Here is a 19,535-nt window from a genome sequence, read left to right as displayed (position 1 = left end):
CGGGGCAGGGATCTTTAGTCCCGGCTGGTATTACCAACCGGGACTAAAGGTTTACCTTTAGTCCCGGTTGGTAATACCAGCCGGGACTAAAGCTTTTAGTCCCGGTTTGGGTGATGCCCCGGGAATAAAGATTAATCTTTAGTCCCGGTTTGGCCCTCTAATCGGGACTAATTATCCCGGCCTATAATCCAGCTCATTTCTTCCTCCCCGAGCCCGAGCCATTCCATTCAAACTCACGGCCTCTGTTCTTCAGCTTGCTATTGTTCTTGCTCTCTCCCCCTCCATTGGTGTTGCTCTTCGATTTTGGAGGTAACAAACTTAATCCTCTTATGTTTTATCAGTAGCTTATCTCATTTTGCGATGTAGATGCATGTGTAACTTTATATGTTGGACTTTATTATGATTTTATATGTCATTTTTAGCTCAAAATCACATGATGATTTGCATATATGTTTGGATAAACAAAAGTTAACTTAGTTCATCAAAATCACGCCTCGCTCGTCCTCGCTGAAGCACGCGCCATCCTCGTCCCCGGCGGCTTACGTGATCTTAGAATTAATTTTTTCATGAAATGAAAAACTTAGAAAATAGTTAGAAAATTGTAGAAAATCCGTACTAGTTGAACTTGCGGACCGTGTTCAGCTCGGCGAGCATGTTCTCTGCCGAGCGGTAATGGACGTCAAGGAGGAGCTTTGATTCTACGAGGGAGAGCGGCAACGGTCGTGGAAGACCGTGTTCCCTTTCTCGTAGAATCGGAGCTCTTCCTTGGCCAAGTACGGTGCCGTCCGGTGGAGAAATACTCGCCGAGATGATCACGTAAGCAAGGTCAACTAGTACGGATGGTTATTTATTGAACATGTTTTTGAGCAATAATTTGATGGATATTTGATAACTTCAGACCTACAAATGTCATCTACAAATGTTACTATCCTCGGCAACCTAAACGCCAGCGAGCTCACCGATATCGAGCAGGTCACTTAGAATTATTGTTTCCATAAAATGAACTACTTAGAAATCATGCCTTTTATTTTTTAGAATTAAATTTTCCATGAAATGAAAAACTTAGAAAATAGTTAGAAAATTATAGAAAATCCGTACTAGTTGAACTTGCGGACCATGTTCATCTCGGCGAGCATGTTCTCTGCCGAGCGGTAACGGACGTCAAGGAGGAGCTTTGATTCTACGAGGGAGAGCGGCAACGGTCGTGGAAGACTGTGTTGCCTTCCTCGTAGAATCGGAGCTCTTCCTTGGCCAAGTACGGTGCCATCCGGTGGAGAAATGCTCGCCGAGATGATCACGTAAGCAAGGTCAACTTGTACGGATGGTTATTTATTGAAACATGTTTTTGAGCTATGTGATTTCTATGTCATTTTTAGCTCAAAATCACATGATGATTTACAATAGTAAAATCACTTGATAGTTTGGTATTTTACTATTATACATAGTACATATTTCATGGTTTAGTTAGATAATAAATAATTTTAGTTTTGTTTAAATATATCATTTTAGAAAATGTGAAATTTACACTAGTTTGCAAAAATAAGTATAGACAGTAGATGACAACTGGTACCGGATCCTCGGCCTCTCGTTCGGTTGCGAAACGACTGAGGCCAGAACTCCCTCTCATTATCTGCGGCAAGTGTAAGCAGAAGATTGTGATGGAGTACCGAGTCAAGAGACAGGGACCCAACAAGGGTCGTGTTTTCTATAAGTGCCCGGATCGCGATGTGTGTTTCTTACGCATTTGATTATTATGGCTAATTGACCTGCTTTACTTGAATATTTTTGACTAAATATTTTTTGGCTTTAATTTTAGTGGGAGGGCAATAGATGCGATGGTTGGTACTGGGAGGAAGATTATGCTACATACATGCAGAATTCGGGTGCGCTTGAGGTAGCGGCTGCTGATGATGAGGCAGTGAGTCAGCAGGAGAAGCTTATTGATATTCAACAGAAGAATGATTTGTCTGTTTTAGTTGCGTACGATCACGAAATAATTATGTTACTGAAGTGCATTGTAGTTTTAGTTTGTTTAGTGATAGTTGGGATTGCTTACGTTGTAGCCAGGCTTAGTTAATTAATCAACCGTGTGTGTGTCATCTATGTTGTGTAATCTAATACTTAATTATGTTCAAGGTTTTCATAATTTGTCGTGTAATGCAGATTATGTCACGCCATTGGATGTACAATGTCGATCGCCACTCCCAAGACTTTATTGAGGGCGTGCACTATTTCTTAGGTGTGGTCGAGGCAAATAAGCGGGATGGTTTCATGTGTTGTCCATGTGCCATATGTAAGAATTTAAAGGAATATTCAAGCTCAATGAGTCTTCATTCACATTTGCTTAAGTCAGGTTTCATGTCAAACTATATATGTTGGACTAAGCATGGAGAAAGCGGGGTCATGATGGAAGAAGGTGAAGGAGAAGATTTAGACATTGATGACATTATTGCTCAGTATGGTGCCTTTGATGATACTACAATGGGGAGAGATGAAGAAGAGGTAGCGGTAGAAGATGATCTCGGTGATGCTCTTGGCGATGCCATTCGTGATGCACAACAAGAATGCGAAAGTAAAAAAGAGAAAGTTAAGTTCGAGCGCATGCTTGAGGATCATAGGAAGTTGCTATACCCGACGGCCGAAGAGGGGCAAAAAAAGTTGGGTACAACACTGGAATTGCTACAGTGGAAGGCAAAGAATGGTGTATCCGACAAGGCATTTAGGAATTTATTGAACCTCATAAAGAAGATGCTTCCGAAGCCAAATGAATTGCCCACCACTACGTACGAAGCAAAAAAGGTTATCTGCCCTTTGGGATTAAAAATCCAATAGATACATGCATGTCCTAATGACTGCATCCTCTACCATGGCAATGAATACGAGAATTTGGATGAATGCCCGGTATGTAAAGCAGCGCGGTATAAGATCAGGCGCGATGATCCTGGTGACGTCGAGGGTGAACAACGTCCTAGAAAGAAAATCCCTGCCAAGGTTATGTGGTATGCTCCTATAATACCACGCTTAAAACGTTTGTTCAGAAATAAAGACCATGCAAAGTTGTTGCGGTGGCATAAAGAAGACCGTAAGGTAGACAATATGCTGAGACACCCAGCTGATGGGTCCTAGTGGAGAGCGATAGACAGGGAATTTTCTAGAGTTTGCAAATGAGGCTAGAAACTTAAGGTTCGCCTTAAGTACAGATGGTATGAATCCTTTTGGGGAGCAGAGCACTAGTCATAGCACTTGGCCAGTTACTCTATGTATCTACAACCTTCCTCCATGGTTATGCATGAAGCTGAAGTTCATTATGATGCCGATCCTCATCCAAGGTCCGAGGCAACCTGGCAACGACATTGATGTCTATCTGAAGCCATTAGTTGAAGAACTTCTAGTTTTATGGAACAAACCAGGTGTACGTGTCTAGGATGAGTACAAACAAGAACACTTTGACCTACGAGCAATGTTGTTCGTAACAATCAATGATTGGCCTGCTTTAAGTAATCTTTCAGGTCAGACAAACAAAGGATATAATGCATGCACACATTGTTTTGATGACCTTGACAGTATATATTTGAAAAGATGTTGAAAGCTCATGTACCTTGGCCATCGTCGATTCCTTCCTTTGAATCACCAAGTAAGAAAGAAAGGTAAGCATTTTAAAGGTAAGCCAGACCACCGGAAGAAGCCTCATAACCGAACCAGGGAAGATGTACTCGGAATGGTCAAGGATGTGAAAGTAGTATTTGGAAAGGGACAAGGCAGTGAATCTATTCCCAAAGATGCTAAGGGACACGCACCCATGTGGAAGATGAAGTCCATCTTTTGGGAGCTACCCTATTGGCAAGTCCTAGAGGTCCGCAACGCAATCGACGTGATGCACCTGACAAAGAATCTTTGTGTGAACCTGTTAGAATTCATGGGTGTGTACGGGAAGCCAAAAGATTCACTTGAAGCACGCCAGGACTTGCAGGGCATGAAAGAACGAGACAACCTTCATCCAGAGAAGACAGATGATGGACGTCATTACTTAAGTCCTGCTAGCTACACGCTTAGCAAAGAAGAGAGGGACAGCATGTTCGAATGTCTAAGCAGCATCAAGGTCCCATCGGGATTCTCCTCCAATATAAGGGTATAATAAATGTGCCAGAGAAGAAATTCCTAAACTTAAAGTCCCACGACTGCCACGTGCTTATGACGCAATTGCTTCTAGTTGCTTTAAGAGGAATTCTACCTCCACATGTACGTCTAGCCACCGTGAAGCTATGTGCATTCCTCAATGCAATTTCTCAGAAGGCAATCAATCCAGTGGAACTAGCTACTCTACAGAATGATGTGGTTCAATGTCTTGTTAGCTTTGAGTTGGTGTTCCCTCCATCCTTCTTTAATATCATGACACACCTCCTAGTTCATTTGGTGAAGGAGATTAGTATTCTTGGACCTGTGTTCTTGCATAACATGTTCCCCTTCGAGAGGTTTATGAGAGTCTTGAAGAAATATGTGAAAGTATGTTCTAAGCCTGACGGAAGCATCACCCAGGGCTATGGAACAGAGGAGGTCATTGAGTTATGTGTTGACTTTATTCCTGACCTTGCCCCAATTGGCGTTCCCGAATCGTGACACGAGGGGAGACTCAGTGGTAAAGGAACTTTAGGGAAGAAAACATATATTGGCATGGAAGACGATTATTTCAATAAAGCACACTACACAGTTCTTCAGAACTCGTCATTGGTGCATCCGTACATCAGGATACATAAGGAGTTCTTACGATCCAAGTTTCCAGGGAAGACTGAAGCTTGGATTAGGCGTCAGCACATGGAAAGTTTCAGTGGTTGGTTGTGAAAAGAATGTCAAGGCGATGACAATATTGATGAGCAACTGTATTTGTTGGCTAGGCAACCATCATGGCATATCCTCACGTACCAAGGGTACGAGATAAATGGGAATACATTTTACACAGTTGCCCAAGATAAAAGGAGCACCAATCAAAATAGTGGTGTTCGCATAGATGGCATAGATCCAAATGGGAATATACAAACATATTATGGCCGCATAGAAGATATATGGGAACTAGACTACGCACCTAATTTTAAAGTACCTTTGTTCCGGTGCCAATGGGTGAAGCTGACCGAAGGAGGGGTAACAGTCGATAAAGAGTATGGAATGACAACAGTGGACCTCAACAATATTGGGTACAAAGACGAACCATTCGTCCTTGCTGCCGATGTGAGTCAGATGTTCTATGTGAAAGACATGTCTACAAAATCGAAGAGAGGAAAAAACGAAGACATCAACTCAATGATCAATGAGCCAAAGCGCCACATAGTTCTTTCTGGGAAAATAAATATAGTGGGAATTGAAGACAAGTCAGACATGTCAGAAGATTATGAAAGAAATGTCCGAATTGCACCCTTCATAGTGAAGAAAGATCCAAGCATCATGTTAAATGATGAAGACACTCCATGGTTACGACAAGATCATAACCAAGGCTCATACATCAAGAAAAAATTCACTGTTGTGCCCGCATGATACAACGATGCACTGTTGTGACATAGTTTTAGAAAGTCTATATGAGATTCAAGAATTTATGACTAGTGTTTGATAAAACTTTCTCAAATGGGAAAATGAGCTATGTAACAATTGTATATCTTGCTGAGATGATCAAACTTGGTATTCAGAGAGTTTTCATCTGAGGTCATTTAGTGTCTCATTTGAGCAAGTTTGACCAAGTCAAATTTGGTCAAATGAAAAAACAACACTTTGACTCTAGTATTATGAACTCTAAATGACTTCAAATTGAAAAGTTTTGAATACCAAGTTTGTTAAAATCATCAAGATCTACAATTGTTGTTTTGGTCAACTTTCCATTTGAGATAGTTTGGATGGTTCAAATTTGTGATTTTTAAATTTTGACGCCTACAAACTAGTTTTCGGAACCCTAGATTGTCTCCAATTGAAAAGTTTTGAATACCAAGTTTGTTCAGCTCTTCAAGATCTACAATCCTTATATAGGGCATTTTTTCATTTGAGAAAGTTTGAACAAAATGTAGTTCAAATTTCACAAGTGTGTGACATAGTTTTAGAAAGTCTGAGATTCAAGAATTTGTGACTGGTGTTTGATAAAACTTTCTCAAATGGGAAAATGAGCTATGTAACAATTGTAGATCTTGCTGAGATGATCAAACATGGTATTCAGAGATTTTTCATCTGAGGTCATTTAGTGTCTCATTTGAGCAAGTTTGACCAAGTCAAATTTGGTCAAATGAAAAAACAACACTTTGACTCTAGTATTATGAACTCTAAATGACTTCAAATTGAAAAGTTTTGAATACCAAGTTTGTTAAAATCATCAAGATCTATAATTGTTGTTTTGGTCAACTTTCCATTTGAGATAGTTTGGACGGTTCAAATTTGTGAATTTTAAATTTCAACGCCTACAAACTAGTTTTCGGAACCCTAGATTGTCTCCAATTGAAAAGTTTTGAATACCAAGTTTGTTCAGCTCTTCAAGATCTACAATACTTATATAGGCCATTTTTTCATTTGAGAAAGTTTGAACAAAATGTAGTTCAAATTTCACATGTGTGTGACATAGTTTTAGAAAGTCTGAGATTCAAGAATTTGTGACTAGTGTTTGATAAAACTTTCTCAAATGGGAAAATGAGCTATGTAACAATTGTAGATCTTGCTGAGATGATCAAACTTGGTATTTAGAGATTTTTCATCTGAGGTCATTTAGTGTCTCATTTGAGCAGCTCATCAAGATATACAATCCTTAATGAAAAAACAACACTTTGGCGGGCTGCAAAAATTTCAGGCCTTCAGTCCTGGCCCAGGCCAGGAACCGGGACTAAAGGGTGGGCGGAATTATCCGCCCAAAAATACCTTTAGTCCCGGTTGGTAACACCAACTGGGACTAAAGGGTCCCGGCCTATATATATCGAACGGTTCATCTTCTACTTTTCGATCTACAACGTCGATCTCGTCATCTCTGCCGCGCCCGCGCCGCCGTCGTCGTCTACCCCCACCCGGCCTCGATCTCATCGTCTCTGCCGCGCCTGCGCCGCCGTCGTCGAGCCCCGCCCGGCGGCCATCGAGTCTCCGCCATACGTCGTCCTGCGCGACTCTGCTCGGCCCCGTGGCCGGCCAGCACGCCCAGCCGCCATGCATGGCCATCCATAGCCTGTTTTAGATAGTTTTTTAGATACTTTTTAGATAGTTTTTTAGATAGTTTTTTTAGGTAGTGTTTGATATTTATGTTAGATTAAAATGTATTAAAATTTAATTAGTAGTTTATTCTTAGTTTTTAGATAGTTTTTGATATATGTTAATTAGATTTAAATGTATTAAAATTTAATTAGTACTTTATTTAGATAGTTTTTTTTAGATAGTTTTTATTATAGTTTTTGATATATTTAGTAATTATTATTCTATCTCTCTCTCTATATGTGTGAGATTTAATTTTGATTTAGTAATTCTATCTATGTATATATGTTAGGTTTAATTATATTTAGTAATTAATTCTATCTAGAGATTCTATATGTATACATATATATGTACTTAATTATTTCTATGTGTATATATACATGTACTTAATTATTTCCATGTGTTGAGAGAGAGAGAAAATTGTATCTAGAGAGACATTCTATGTGTTATCACATGCATATCTAGAGATATATACATATGCACTTATTCTATGTGTTGAGAGAGAGAGAGAGAGAAAATTGTATCATTCTATGTGTATATATACATGTACTTATTTCCATGTTTTTTGGATCGAAAGTGTTTTTTATTCGATTCCAAAGCCTATACACCTTATTATTGTTTATCCTTATGAAATATTATGTGTTATTATATTTAATTGGATTTAGTAATTCTATATGTGTTATCACATGTACTTATGTTATGTGCCATAGTAATTCTATCTATGTGTTATCTTGAAGATACAAATGGCTGCTCCGGATGATAACTTGAATGATGACATAATGGCGAATATTATCAACGCTGGCACCAATGTGGATGTAGATGACACGAGTCAATACTTTGCTGATTATGAGGATATCCTGAATATGCCGGTGGTTGAAGATCAACAAATTGCCGCGCAAGAAAATACTGACGAGGTATATTCGATTATCTATCATCTCTTATAGATGCATGCATACGTATATTTGTTGTTAATCGTTGTGTTTCTACTCATGTAGCCGGTCTCTGGATCTACATCAACCACCGACAAGAGTAGGAAAGTCCGAGGGCCAAAAAAGCCATTAGAGGGCCATTTCATAATATCAGAATTCGACACCGACACCGGCAAACCATTGGGACCACATGCTCAGACATATGTCAATCAATGTGGGTTCATTGTAAGGGATAGGATCCCAGTTAGTGCTCATGAATGGAAGCAGAAGATATTCGCTCCTAATGTTAGTTTTGTATCTGATCGTGATAAGAACCTAGCTTGGAGAGATATCACTCAGCATTTCACATTATAAGCAGATGATGCTTTGAAGGAGCTAGTGAGGGATTGGACAATGAAGAAGATGGCAACATTGTTCCAGAGTTGGAAGAAGACATTATATAAAAAGTTTATCTTGAATAATGAAACGCCGAATTTCAATGCTAAGGCGTTTGTCAAGTTGGAGTCCCATTGGGATGACTTCGTACAATACAAGACATCTCAAGAGAGTGAGGAACGTGTGATGAGGAATCAGCAGAATGCCCGACAGAAGCAATACCATCATCGCATGGGATCAGGTGGTTATAGGAGTGCTATTCCCAAGTGGTAGAACCTAGAAGCAGAGATTACTGCCAAGGGAATCATACTTGAAACAATAGCGAAGAACTGGCCTCAACGCACGAAGAATTGGTTCTACGCTCATGGGGGAAGCCTAGACCCAGACACTGGCAAGCTAATTTTCAGACAAAAAATTGAGAGAGCAACACAGAGACTAGCTCGTGCTAGGGAAGAAGCTGATAGTGGTGTTTTCAAGCCCAACAGAGAAAAGGATGAATTGACATATGCCCTAGAGAATCCCAAACACGATGGTCGAACAAGAGGCTATGGGGCGGTTCCATGGCTACAAGCATTCCTAGCAGACAGGGATACCTACAGAAGCCGCCAGAGAAAGAAGGATGAGGAGGCAGACCGAATCCGTGTATTGGAGCAATTTGTTAATGAGTCACGACAAGCATTGCTTGAATCACATGAACGAGAAAAATCTCTTGAGGCAAGAATGCAGGAGGAGATCAAGAGGCAAGTGCAGCTAGCAATAAGTCAAATGCAATCGCAAACAACGCCGGGAGTCACCATTAGCCCTGTTGGTCAGATGAAAAGCAGTTGTGCTTCCACGGAGCTGCCAGTTATTCAAGGTGACGCTGGGTTGTGCTTCCCTGTTGATGACATTACCGAGCCTCTAACAACATGTGAGCTGCACATTCCAGATGGTAATAATGCATCAATCATGGTGGCTGTCGGGGTTGTATCTCCAATAGACCAAACGAAGACACCAATAATCCATGGGTCAGTTATTCAACCTGGATATGCTAGCGTCTCGATCGATAGAGTGCTCAAAGGTTACAACAATGTTCCTCTTGACATTGAAGGCGGTGATGGGGAGAAGACACTAGGAGAAGCAGAGAAGACATTTATTCAATGGCGCAAACGCTTCATCATCATTCCTGGGGCGCCACCGCTTCCCCTACCTCACCCTAGGTACGAATGAAAGTGAATGAAATATTATTTTTCCATTAATTTTATATTGGCTTCAAAAATAATTGACCCACAACTTGTTTTTGTAGCAGGGTCTCCCCCCACCCTAGCCCAATCATTCATTCCCCATCTCATCATAGCGTCGCGGGGGGCGAGACGACTTCATCCCCACGGCGATCTCCAACTCCTACACTGGCCCCATCGCCTCCACAACGATCTCCAACTCCTACACCGGCCCCACCGCCTCCACAACGATCTCCAATGCCTCCACACCGGACTCCAACACCGGCCTCATCGCCTCCACGCCGGTCTCCAACACCGCCCCCACCCCCTCCACAGCGACGCACTACAAAGACGTCTAAGGTCCCGGCGGCAAAGAAGACCCCCAAAAAAAGAGTTATTTCTCAAGAAATACCTCCTAAAAAGACTGATGAGCAAATAGCAGCTGAAGAAGACAAAAAAGTGAAAGATTTTTTTATAGATATCCAAAAGCAGAGACAAGCGAAGCTTAAGGAGAAGTCGTACTTTTACATACCACGAGATCAGCTAAGGCAGAAGGTCGAAGCTCACAAGAAAAAGATGCTTGAAGTTCGTAAGCCTCCGCCACTATCAGACTATGACCGCTCCCTCGTGAAGTCACATGATGCACATAAGAAAAGGAAAAGAGCATCAGGGAAGGATGTCCCACAGCTCGGACAACAGAAGCAACCAATGCAAAATCTTGTTGTTGCTAATGAATATGGTTCCAACATAGAAGTCTATCGACCAGACAACTCAGGAGAAGTGTTGGTTCAAGACCTTAATGCTTTTTTTGAACAAACTGGTTTAACCTTGGATCAAGTGACGGGCAAAGCTCCAATCCAGAACCTGGAAGTTGATACCTGGAAGACTTATAAATTTGGCAAAAGTCTGTACAACCCTGCGGCTCTGAATGAATTGGGTACACAAATGTACTTGCTCAACAAGTGGTACATGCAGGCGTGTGGCAGGGGTGAGCAGTGGATCTTTGTCAGATTTAGAGACCATCATCACTTCCGTGGAGATGACATCTTACATATTAGTTTCGAAGAATTGCATCAACTATTCCACTTGGACGCTCTGGACAAATCAATCATTAGCTCCTTTTGTTTGTAAGTGATTCTTACTTTTATTTAATAAACTCACTTCCATGCGTACGTGTATATAATTATCCTCACATGTAACTTATATTTATATACAGATTCCAGATGTCAGAGCTCCAAAGAATACAAGACACCAGTGTTGGCTTCATTGATCCTTATATCGTATTCAAAACCGATATTATTGTCAAGGAGCACTGGGTATCTGAAGCACAGACGAATATCATGAAGTTCTTCGTGAAGCGGCACGACAAGACAACAATACTTTTCCCGTACAACTTTGAGTAAGTGTTAATAATAATGTAGTCTACACATTTTATGTAATATCAATACAACTTATATGCATGTACGTGTGTGTATAAACCAATGCAGGTTTCACTGGATACTCATTGTCATTGAGTTAAACTCAAGTCAGTTAGTAATCTTGGACTCATTGAGAAAAGAGCGAGCACTATACCAAGATATGATAGACATTATCCAGGGGTAATTTCGATCTCTCGCGCACAACTATTATTGAATAGACTTTGCCATAATTTATTAATGATCGTACATTATTGGTCGCACAGGGTTTGAAAAGAGTTTATTCGGCAACACCGCAAGGATTGCAAGGCACCACTTAATGTAGTTGAAATACCAGTAAGTTGTACTATATATACTTCCCCACGTGTTTAATTACTATATCGTACTTCAATTTACGTGTGAGATGATGAGAATAATCTTCTTCTCGTACAGTGGTGTTTGCGGCAGGAACCAGGTAATAACTTGTGTGGATACTACGTTTGTGAATTTATCACTGCATACATAAGAAGAACTCCTGAAGATGTCCTCAGAGTACGTATATATCAATTTTTTATTTATTTTTAAATGAATATATATATATATATGTATTAATACTTTTCCTTTTATTTCAAATGCAAGACTGAATGGTTGAAACGAAGGGTCATGCAAAAAGACCATCTGAAAGCAGTTCAAGAGTCAATAGCAGGATATCTTCTAGAAAAAGTGATAAATCCCAACGGCGAGATGTAAATTAAATGTTTATTGATATCGTTATTTTCGAGAACAAGATTATGAAAGTGTTGTATATATACATATATATATATATATATATATATATATATCTATAATATATATAGTTTCATACTTTATTCGAATATAATAATGCTCGAGATGAGAATTAGATGTAATTATATGCGTGCGTGTATTTATATTAGCAGCGTAGAATACGTATATAAAAACATATTATATATTAAACAAATATGTGTAACTGAACTGAAAACAAATTAAACAAAAAAAAAGAAAAAAGAAAAGGAACCTTTAGTCCCGGTTGGGGTTACCAACCGGGAGTAAAGGGTGCGGCCAGGTTTGCTCGGCTGGAGGGCCTTTAGTCCCGGCTCGATGACCCGGGACGGAAGGTTCCACCTTTAGTCCCGGGATCGTTGTCCCGGCGCGGTAACCGGGACTAAAGGCCGTTACCGCCCGGGACAACAAGTCCATTCTGTAGTAGTGTCCCTTCCCACTTTTATGTACACACTAGCTAGTACCATGACATTTTATTCTTTTGGCCTATCACACACATATACTCCTTCACTCTTCTCCGGGCACTTAGATTTAGATCTAGACCACCATGAACTAGCACAAAGCATAAAAAACTTAGAAAAATGCAAAAAAGAAGCATATTAGGGCACATACTAACCTTCTATGTACACTTCCTCCAAGAAAAACAAGACTAACCCCCCCCCCCCCCCCTCGAAATGGACTTTCCTTGAAGATCTAGAGCTGTTCACCATGCACAAGGTACAACCCGTGGAGATAGAAAAGAAGTGGGCGAGATCTTTTTATAGCTACTCACTAATAGAGGCAGATATTATAAGATGGTCGCCTCGGTTAACTCATTAATTGAGGTGGGCATTTTGAGCTGCTTGCCTCGGTTAATACCTGATCAACAGAGTTGGGCGACTTAAATCAACCACCTCAATTAATTCTTTAATAGAGGCGAGCATTCTGAACTGGCCACCTCTATCAATTGAGCGTTAATAGAGACGGGTGCCTACAGTGGCCCTCCTCTGTTAATGTATTCATAGAGGCGGGCCTTTCCCCTTGGCGCCCCTCTCCATTAATAGAGGTGACATCCATTGTGCCATCTCTGTTAATCATGAGCGCTGTCTCGAAAAATCGATTCTCATAGAACTCTATAATTTTGGCATAAAGTGTGCCTTACCAATTTATATATGAGTAATCTAAAAACATATTTTGAGTGGTAATTGCAAAAGGTCAGTCTCAGTGGGGTGTCATGAGAGTTTTATGAGTATTAAATAAGGTACCAACCTAACAAATATACTAAACATGTCCAATATCAATGAAAATGAAGACAGAGAAAATCAAAGTTTCATGTGAGTAAAACGAGGTTCATGATGTTCAAACCAGTTTACATTGTTTATAACTCATGAAAGCCTTGAAAACTGAGCCACGGAACCCCTAATGAGACTAGACTAAGATAACCACCGTTGTAGAGGGTATGGGACCACTGGCAAAACCACAGGGAGGCCAGCAGGGGTCGTGCCCCTCCTGCAACGCAATGAAATTTTTTTAATACCCTATAAAAATTCCAATTGCATAGCACAAAATTTATTAGTTCATCCAATTTTTTATGATAATATTGTATTTTTTCACTACGAATATTGAATACATATGTAAAAACGTTGAGAAGCTATTGAAACGTATGTTTGATGTACATATTTATCAATAATTTTTTTAATACCCTATAAAAATTCCAATTGCATATCACAAAAATTTATTAGTTCATCCAATTTTTTATGATAATATTGTATTTTTTCACTATGAATATTGAATACATATGTAAAAACGTTGAGAAGCTTGAAACGTATGTTTGATGTACATATTTATCATATTTACGAGGTGTCATCGTATTGTTTGGCCCCTCTTAATCAAAAGTTCTGGTTAAGCTATTCGATTGGACTGTATCAATGGTGGAGTTGTTAGAATAATAGGCAATTTCCATGTCATTTTAATTCCATAATTTAACAGCATGATGATGACATATAAAGAAATATTAATCATTGAAATCATGATATTGATTATCTCCATGATTAAAATACATGCTAGATCATGTATCATGTGAAACATATAAAAAACAGAAACATGTGAACTTGATTCATAAATCATAACAGAGAGAAACTGGCATGATATACATTTCAGATTTGCAACAAGCATAAGGCTACATATGAAGCAACATGACTGTAACGATAAAGCACATACATGGAGCATATATTTGACAGAAACAGACTGGTAATACTGGACATAGGGAACAAACTGAGAGAAGATAAAACGATCATACCCTCCCGTCCGTGATTCCGAAGTCGACATGCTGTAGGAGAAGAATCCTCGACGAAGAAAATGCCGATGATCAGGAAGAAGACGAAGACTCTTGGGCAGTCGCGTAGACGCTCCCCAAAAACCTAATTGCCGATCCCCCGTGCAAGGTCCCGAACGACAAGGGCTTCGGAGGCACCTGCCCTCTCGCTCCTCCGTGCGCGCAGAGTTACGAGATGAGGAAAGCTATCAAACAACTGAACCGTGTTATCTGGAGATGGAAGAATCGCAAGGGAAGCCGAGAAGCCTCGGAGGCATGCGCCGGGAAGATCTCTCGCCCGCCCGCCTGCCTGCCTCGCCTCGCCACGCCACGCCACGCCACGCCCCAGCCCGGCCCGAGCCCGGCCCGACCGGCGGCGGCGGCGGCGGCGCGCGCGCGCGTGTGGCACGCCCTTGTCCGTTTCTCAACTTCTCAAATTAGACGGATCTCTTCCAATCATTTAAGTTGAGTCAACGTCCTTTTAACTTCCAATCCGGTACAAATAATAATACCCACAATTACAAGCCATAGAGTTATTGATTTATTAGATATATAAATGGGCCTAGCCCATAATAAATCCAACAATCCCCACCAAACTCTAGGGTTTGTAACTGTATAGTTCCAGAATCACAATTCTTTGATATACCAGTGTTTCGATGGAGACTGTTAAGTTGAACATCCACCTAGAACAAGAGTTTCACTCAGTCACAACTGAACAATGGACTATGCCTTGAATTGACAGTTTTGTGTGAGGTGAGATTCACTCAAGTCCTTTGCTGGTACTAGGTTGCAACAAGCATCCCCGCTGTTTGAAGCATATAAGTCACACTTCTATGCCTTTCATGAGTGTTTAGGGATAACCCAGGTCCCATAGACTGTGACCAGTAGTCTGACTCATATAGGTGTACTTCTCAAAAGATGTTCTGTAGGACAACATCTCATCTTTATTAGACTTTCGAAATACATTAAGGTAAACACCATCCTGCCTTACAGAAAGAAAGATATGCATCAGAGATAGGTTCATAGGGAACTTTCCTCTCAATCTACTTATAGCTTGTTTCACCACTCTACTTCACGGGATCTCCGATCACATAGAGCAAGTTACCACTACAGTAGACTTTCACGTGGGTCTCATACCCATCTCTCTCGATGCACTTTCTATCACATTTCGTGATAGTCCCTTAGTGAATTGATCTACCAGATTATTCGACGTGTGGACATAGTCCAACATTATAACTCCGGAGGTTTTCAACTTTCTGACAGTCTTTAATCTTCTTTTAACATGCCTTGTGGACTTCATGTTATTCCTGGAACTGTTGACCTTTGTAATCACAGTCTGGTTGTCATAGTTCATTGAAATAGCCGGTATCGGTTTTTCAACTACCGGTAAATCCAACAGGAAATCACAAAGCCACTCGGCCTCAGCTCCAACAGTGTCCAATGCAGCGAGTTCTGCTTCCATTGTAGACTTCGTTAAGATAGTCTGCTTGCAAGACTTCCAGGAAACAGCACCACCTGCAAGCAGAAACACATATCCGCTCGTGGCATACAACTCATCAGCATCAGAAATCCAGTTGGCATCACAATAGCCTTCCAGCACTTTTGGATGTCCAGTATAATGAATACCATAAGTCATAGTACCTTTCAGATAACGCAACACTCTCAAGAGCACGCCAGTGATCATCTCCCGGGTTTGACACAAACCGGCTCAGCTTGCTCACAGCATATGAGATGTCAGGCCTTGTTGCACTCGCAAGGTACATGAGTGAGCCAATGATCTGGGAGTATGTCAGTTGATCCCTTGCTATTCTTCAATTTTTCCTCAATAGCACGCTAGGATCATAAGGCGTGGGAGCAGGATCACAGTCACTAAAACCAAAGCGACTTAATACCTTTTCCACATAGTGGGACTGTAACAGAGTTACCCCACCATCACCTTCTCTAATAAGCTTGATGTTTAAAATAACATTAGCTTCTCCCAAATCTTTCATTTCAAAATTGCTCGACAGAAGTTTCTTTACTTCCATAATCACATTGAGATTTGATCCAAAGATCAGGATGTCATCAACATATAGGCACAGCATAACAGCTTCACCCCCACCATATCGATAATACACACACGTGTCAGCTTCATTCACAGAGAAACCGTTAGATGTTAAAGTATTATCAAACCTTTTATGCCATTGCTTTGGTGCTTGTTTTAGGCCATATAATGATTTTAACAACCTGCACACCTTGTTCTCTTGACCATCCGCAATGAACCCTTCTGGCTGATCCATATAGATCTCCTCTTCTAACTCTCCATTCAGGAAAGCTGTCTTAACATCCATCTAATGAATGATAAGACCATAAGACGTAGCCACGGCAATTAAGGTGCGAATTGTAGTCAATCGAGCAACTGGTGAATAGGTGTCAAAGAAATCTTCACCCTCTTTTTGGGTGTATCCTTTGGCCACAAGCCTTGCCTTGTACCTCTCAATTGTACCATCAGGCCTAAGCTTTTTCTTGAAAATCCATTTGCAACCTATAGGTTGACAACCATAAGGATGGTCAACGACCTCCCAAGTTCCATTAGACATAATAGAATCCATCTCACTCCTTACTGCTTCCTTCCACAAGTTAGCATCAGGAGAAGAATATGCCTCTCTAATGGTGGTTGGTATGTCTTCCACAAGGTACACTAAATAGTCATCACTAAAGGATTTTGCAACCCTCTGTCTCTTGCTCTTTCGAGTGACTATAGTGTCATCCTCCTCAGGGATGTGCACATGAGAATCTTCAGCATGATCTGTTGGAATAGACAGTTCGTGTTCATGGGGAATTATAGTCTCATGACTTGTTTCACTAGGTGTATTCTTCATTGGAAATTCATTCTCAAAGAATGTAGCGTCTCTAGATTCCATGATTGTATCAACATACATATCAGGAACTTCAGATTTTATAATTAAGAACCTATAACCAACACTGTGAAATGCATAACCAAGAAAAATACAATCAACAGTTTTAGGCCCAAGTTTACGCTTTTTGTTGATTGGCACGTTTACTTTAGCCAGGCAACCCCAAGTGCGCAAATATGAGAGATTTAATCTTCTCCTTTCCCATTCCTTAAATGGTGTGATCTCTTTGTTCTTTGTTGGAACTCTGTTCAGGACATGACATGCTGTCAAAATCGCCTCACCCCACCATTCCTTAGATAATCCCGCTATACTCAACATGGCATTCACTAACTCTGTTAGAGTGCGGTTTTTCCTTTCAGCAATCCCATTGGATTATGGTGAGAATGGCGGTGTCCTCTCATGAACAATACCATGTTCCACACAAAACTCATCGAAAACATTAGAGAAATATTCTCCACCTCGATCGGACCTTAACCGCTTTATTTTCCTCTCAAGTTGGTTCTCAACTTCAGCTTTATAGGTCTTAAAATAATTAAACGCTTCATCTTTTGTTTTTAAGAGATACACATAGCAAAACCTGGTGGAGTCATCTATAAACGTGAGGAAGTATCTTTTACTGCCTTTAGTCAAAATTCCATTCATTTCGCACAAATCAGAATGGACAAGTTCTAGAGGTGCTAAATTCCTCACCTCAGCAGCCTTGTGAGGCTTGCGGGGTTGTTTTGATTCAACACATACATGACACTTAGACTTTTTGACCAAATTGAATTTAGGAATTAAATTTAGATTTGCTAACCGCATAAGACAGCCAAAACTTGCATGACAGAAACGTGAATGCCATAAATCCGACTCATCAGAAATATTAACACAATTCACCATTTTATTACACACATCATGCAGTGATAAGCGGAACAAGCCTCCGCAATCATATCCTTTACCAACAAAGGAACCATGTTTCGACACAACACATTTATTCGACTCTAGAACAATTTTGTAGCCATCTCGACATAGCATAGACGTACTAACAAGATTCTTCTTGATGGAGGGCACATGCTGCACGCTCTTCAATGGCACCGTCTTTCCCGAAGTAAACTTTAGAATGACCGTACCAACACCAAGAACATGAGCACGCGACCCATTTCCCATCAACAAGGCACCAGACCTCTCGACCTAGTAGGAAGAAAACAGAGAAACATCAGCACACACATGAATATTTGCACCACTATCCATCCACCACTCAGGTGAATTACATACTGAAAGAACAAAAGGTAAAGAATTACCATACCCAGTTGCTCCTTCTCCAGTATCAGTAGTGACAACATTTGCTGATTTCTTTTCCTGCTTGAACTTGCGCTCAGGACACTCACTTGCCCAATGCTGTTCACTGCCACAAACAAAGCAGCCTCCATCTCTCTTGTTGTTGTTCTTCTTTTTAAACTGTGCTGTTTGAACAGGCTTAGTTGTGTTCTCTTGCTTGTTCTAGTTTTTCTTCTTTTTATACTTGCGGAATCCAGAGTTTCTCTTCTGTACCACATTAGCAGTAGAGGTCTCAACACTCTTTCCATTGTCTTTTGCTCTCGCTCTCTCCTCAACATCAAGAGTACCAATGAGCTTTTCAATATTGAACTCCTGTCTCTTATGTTTGAGTGAGGTAGCAAAGTCCTTCCAAGAAGGTGGTAACTTGGCGATTATACCGCTAGCCACAAACTTGTCAGGTAAGACATATGGAAAGAGCTCAAGTTCCTTAGCTAGTGCTTGAATCTCATGAGCCTGTTCCACTACAGATCGGTTCTCAACCATCTTGTAGTCATACAGCTGCTTCATGAGATACAGCTCGCTACCAGCATCGGTAACTCCAAACTTTCCCACAAGTGCATCCCACAGCTCTTTCCCTGTAGGAAGGATGATATAGCTTTTCTAGAATTTTGGATCAAGTGCGCTAATCACTGCACCTCGAAAGAGGTTGTCATCAGCCTTAAACTTAGCCTCATCCTCAGGAGGCAAGTTAGCAGGTTTGCCATCAGAGATGTCATAACATGACATTGCAGTGAGCCACAATTCCATCTTAGCTTTCCAAACCAAGAAGTTTTTACCATCAAAAGGATCAGGCTTTAACACAGCAGCAAAACCTCTGATAGAAAAATGCCTATAATTAGGTTTTTGGATTGTTAGAATAATAGGCAATTTCCATGTCATTTTAATTCCATAATTTAACAGCATGATGATGACATATAAAGAAATATTAATCATTGAAATCATGATATCGATTATCTCCATGATTAAAATACATGCTAGATCATGTATCATGTGAAACATATAAAAAACAGAAACATGTGAACTTGATTCATAAATCATAACAGAGAGAAACTGGCATGATATACATTTCAGATTTGCAACAAGCATAAGGCTACATATGAAGCAACATGACTGTAACGATAAAGCAC

The 19,535-nt window shown here is 40.5% G+C and overlaps 1 protein-coding gene across 1 annotated transcript; it reads right to left on the bottom strand.

Moving 5' to 3' along the window:
* Nucleotides 1–18,570: 18,570 nt before the first annotated feature.
* On the bottom strand, nt 18,571–19,155 carry LOC136481044 (uncharacterized). Its single transcript, XM_066478430.1, has 2 exons — nt 19,044–19,155; nt 18,571–18,983 (listed from the first exon to the last, which is right to left on the bottom strand). The coding sequence occupies exons 1-2, from the start codon at nt 19,153–19,155 to the stop codon at nt 18,571–18,573; spliced, it is 525 nt and encodes a 174-aa protein (XP_066334527.1).
* Between the last annotated feature and the right edge of the window lie 380 nt (nt 19,156–19,535).

The sequence above is a fragment of the Miscanthus floridulus genome, chromosome 9, assembly GCF_019320115.1.
Source record: "Miscanthus floridulus cultivar M001 chromosome 9, ASM1932011v1, whole genome shotgun sequence".
In the NCBI taxonomy this organism is placed as follows: domain Eukaryota; kingdom Viridiplantae; phylum Streptophyta; class Magnoliopsida; order Poales; family Poaceae; genus Miscanthus; species Miscanthus floridulus.
This window is presented reverse-complemented; position numbering and strand designations above follow the sequence as displayed.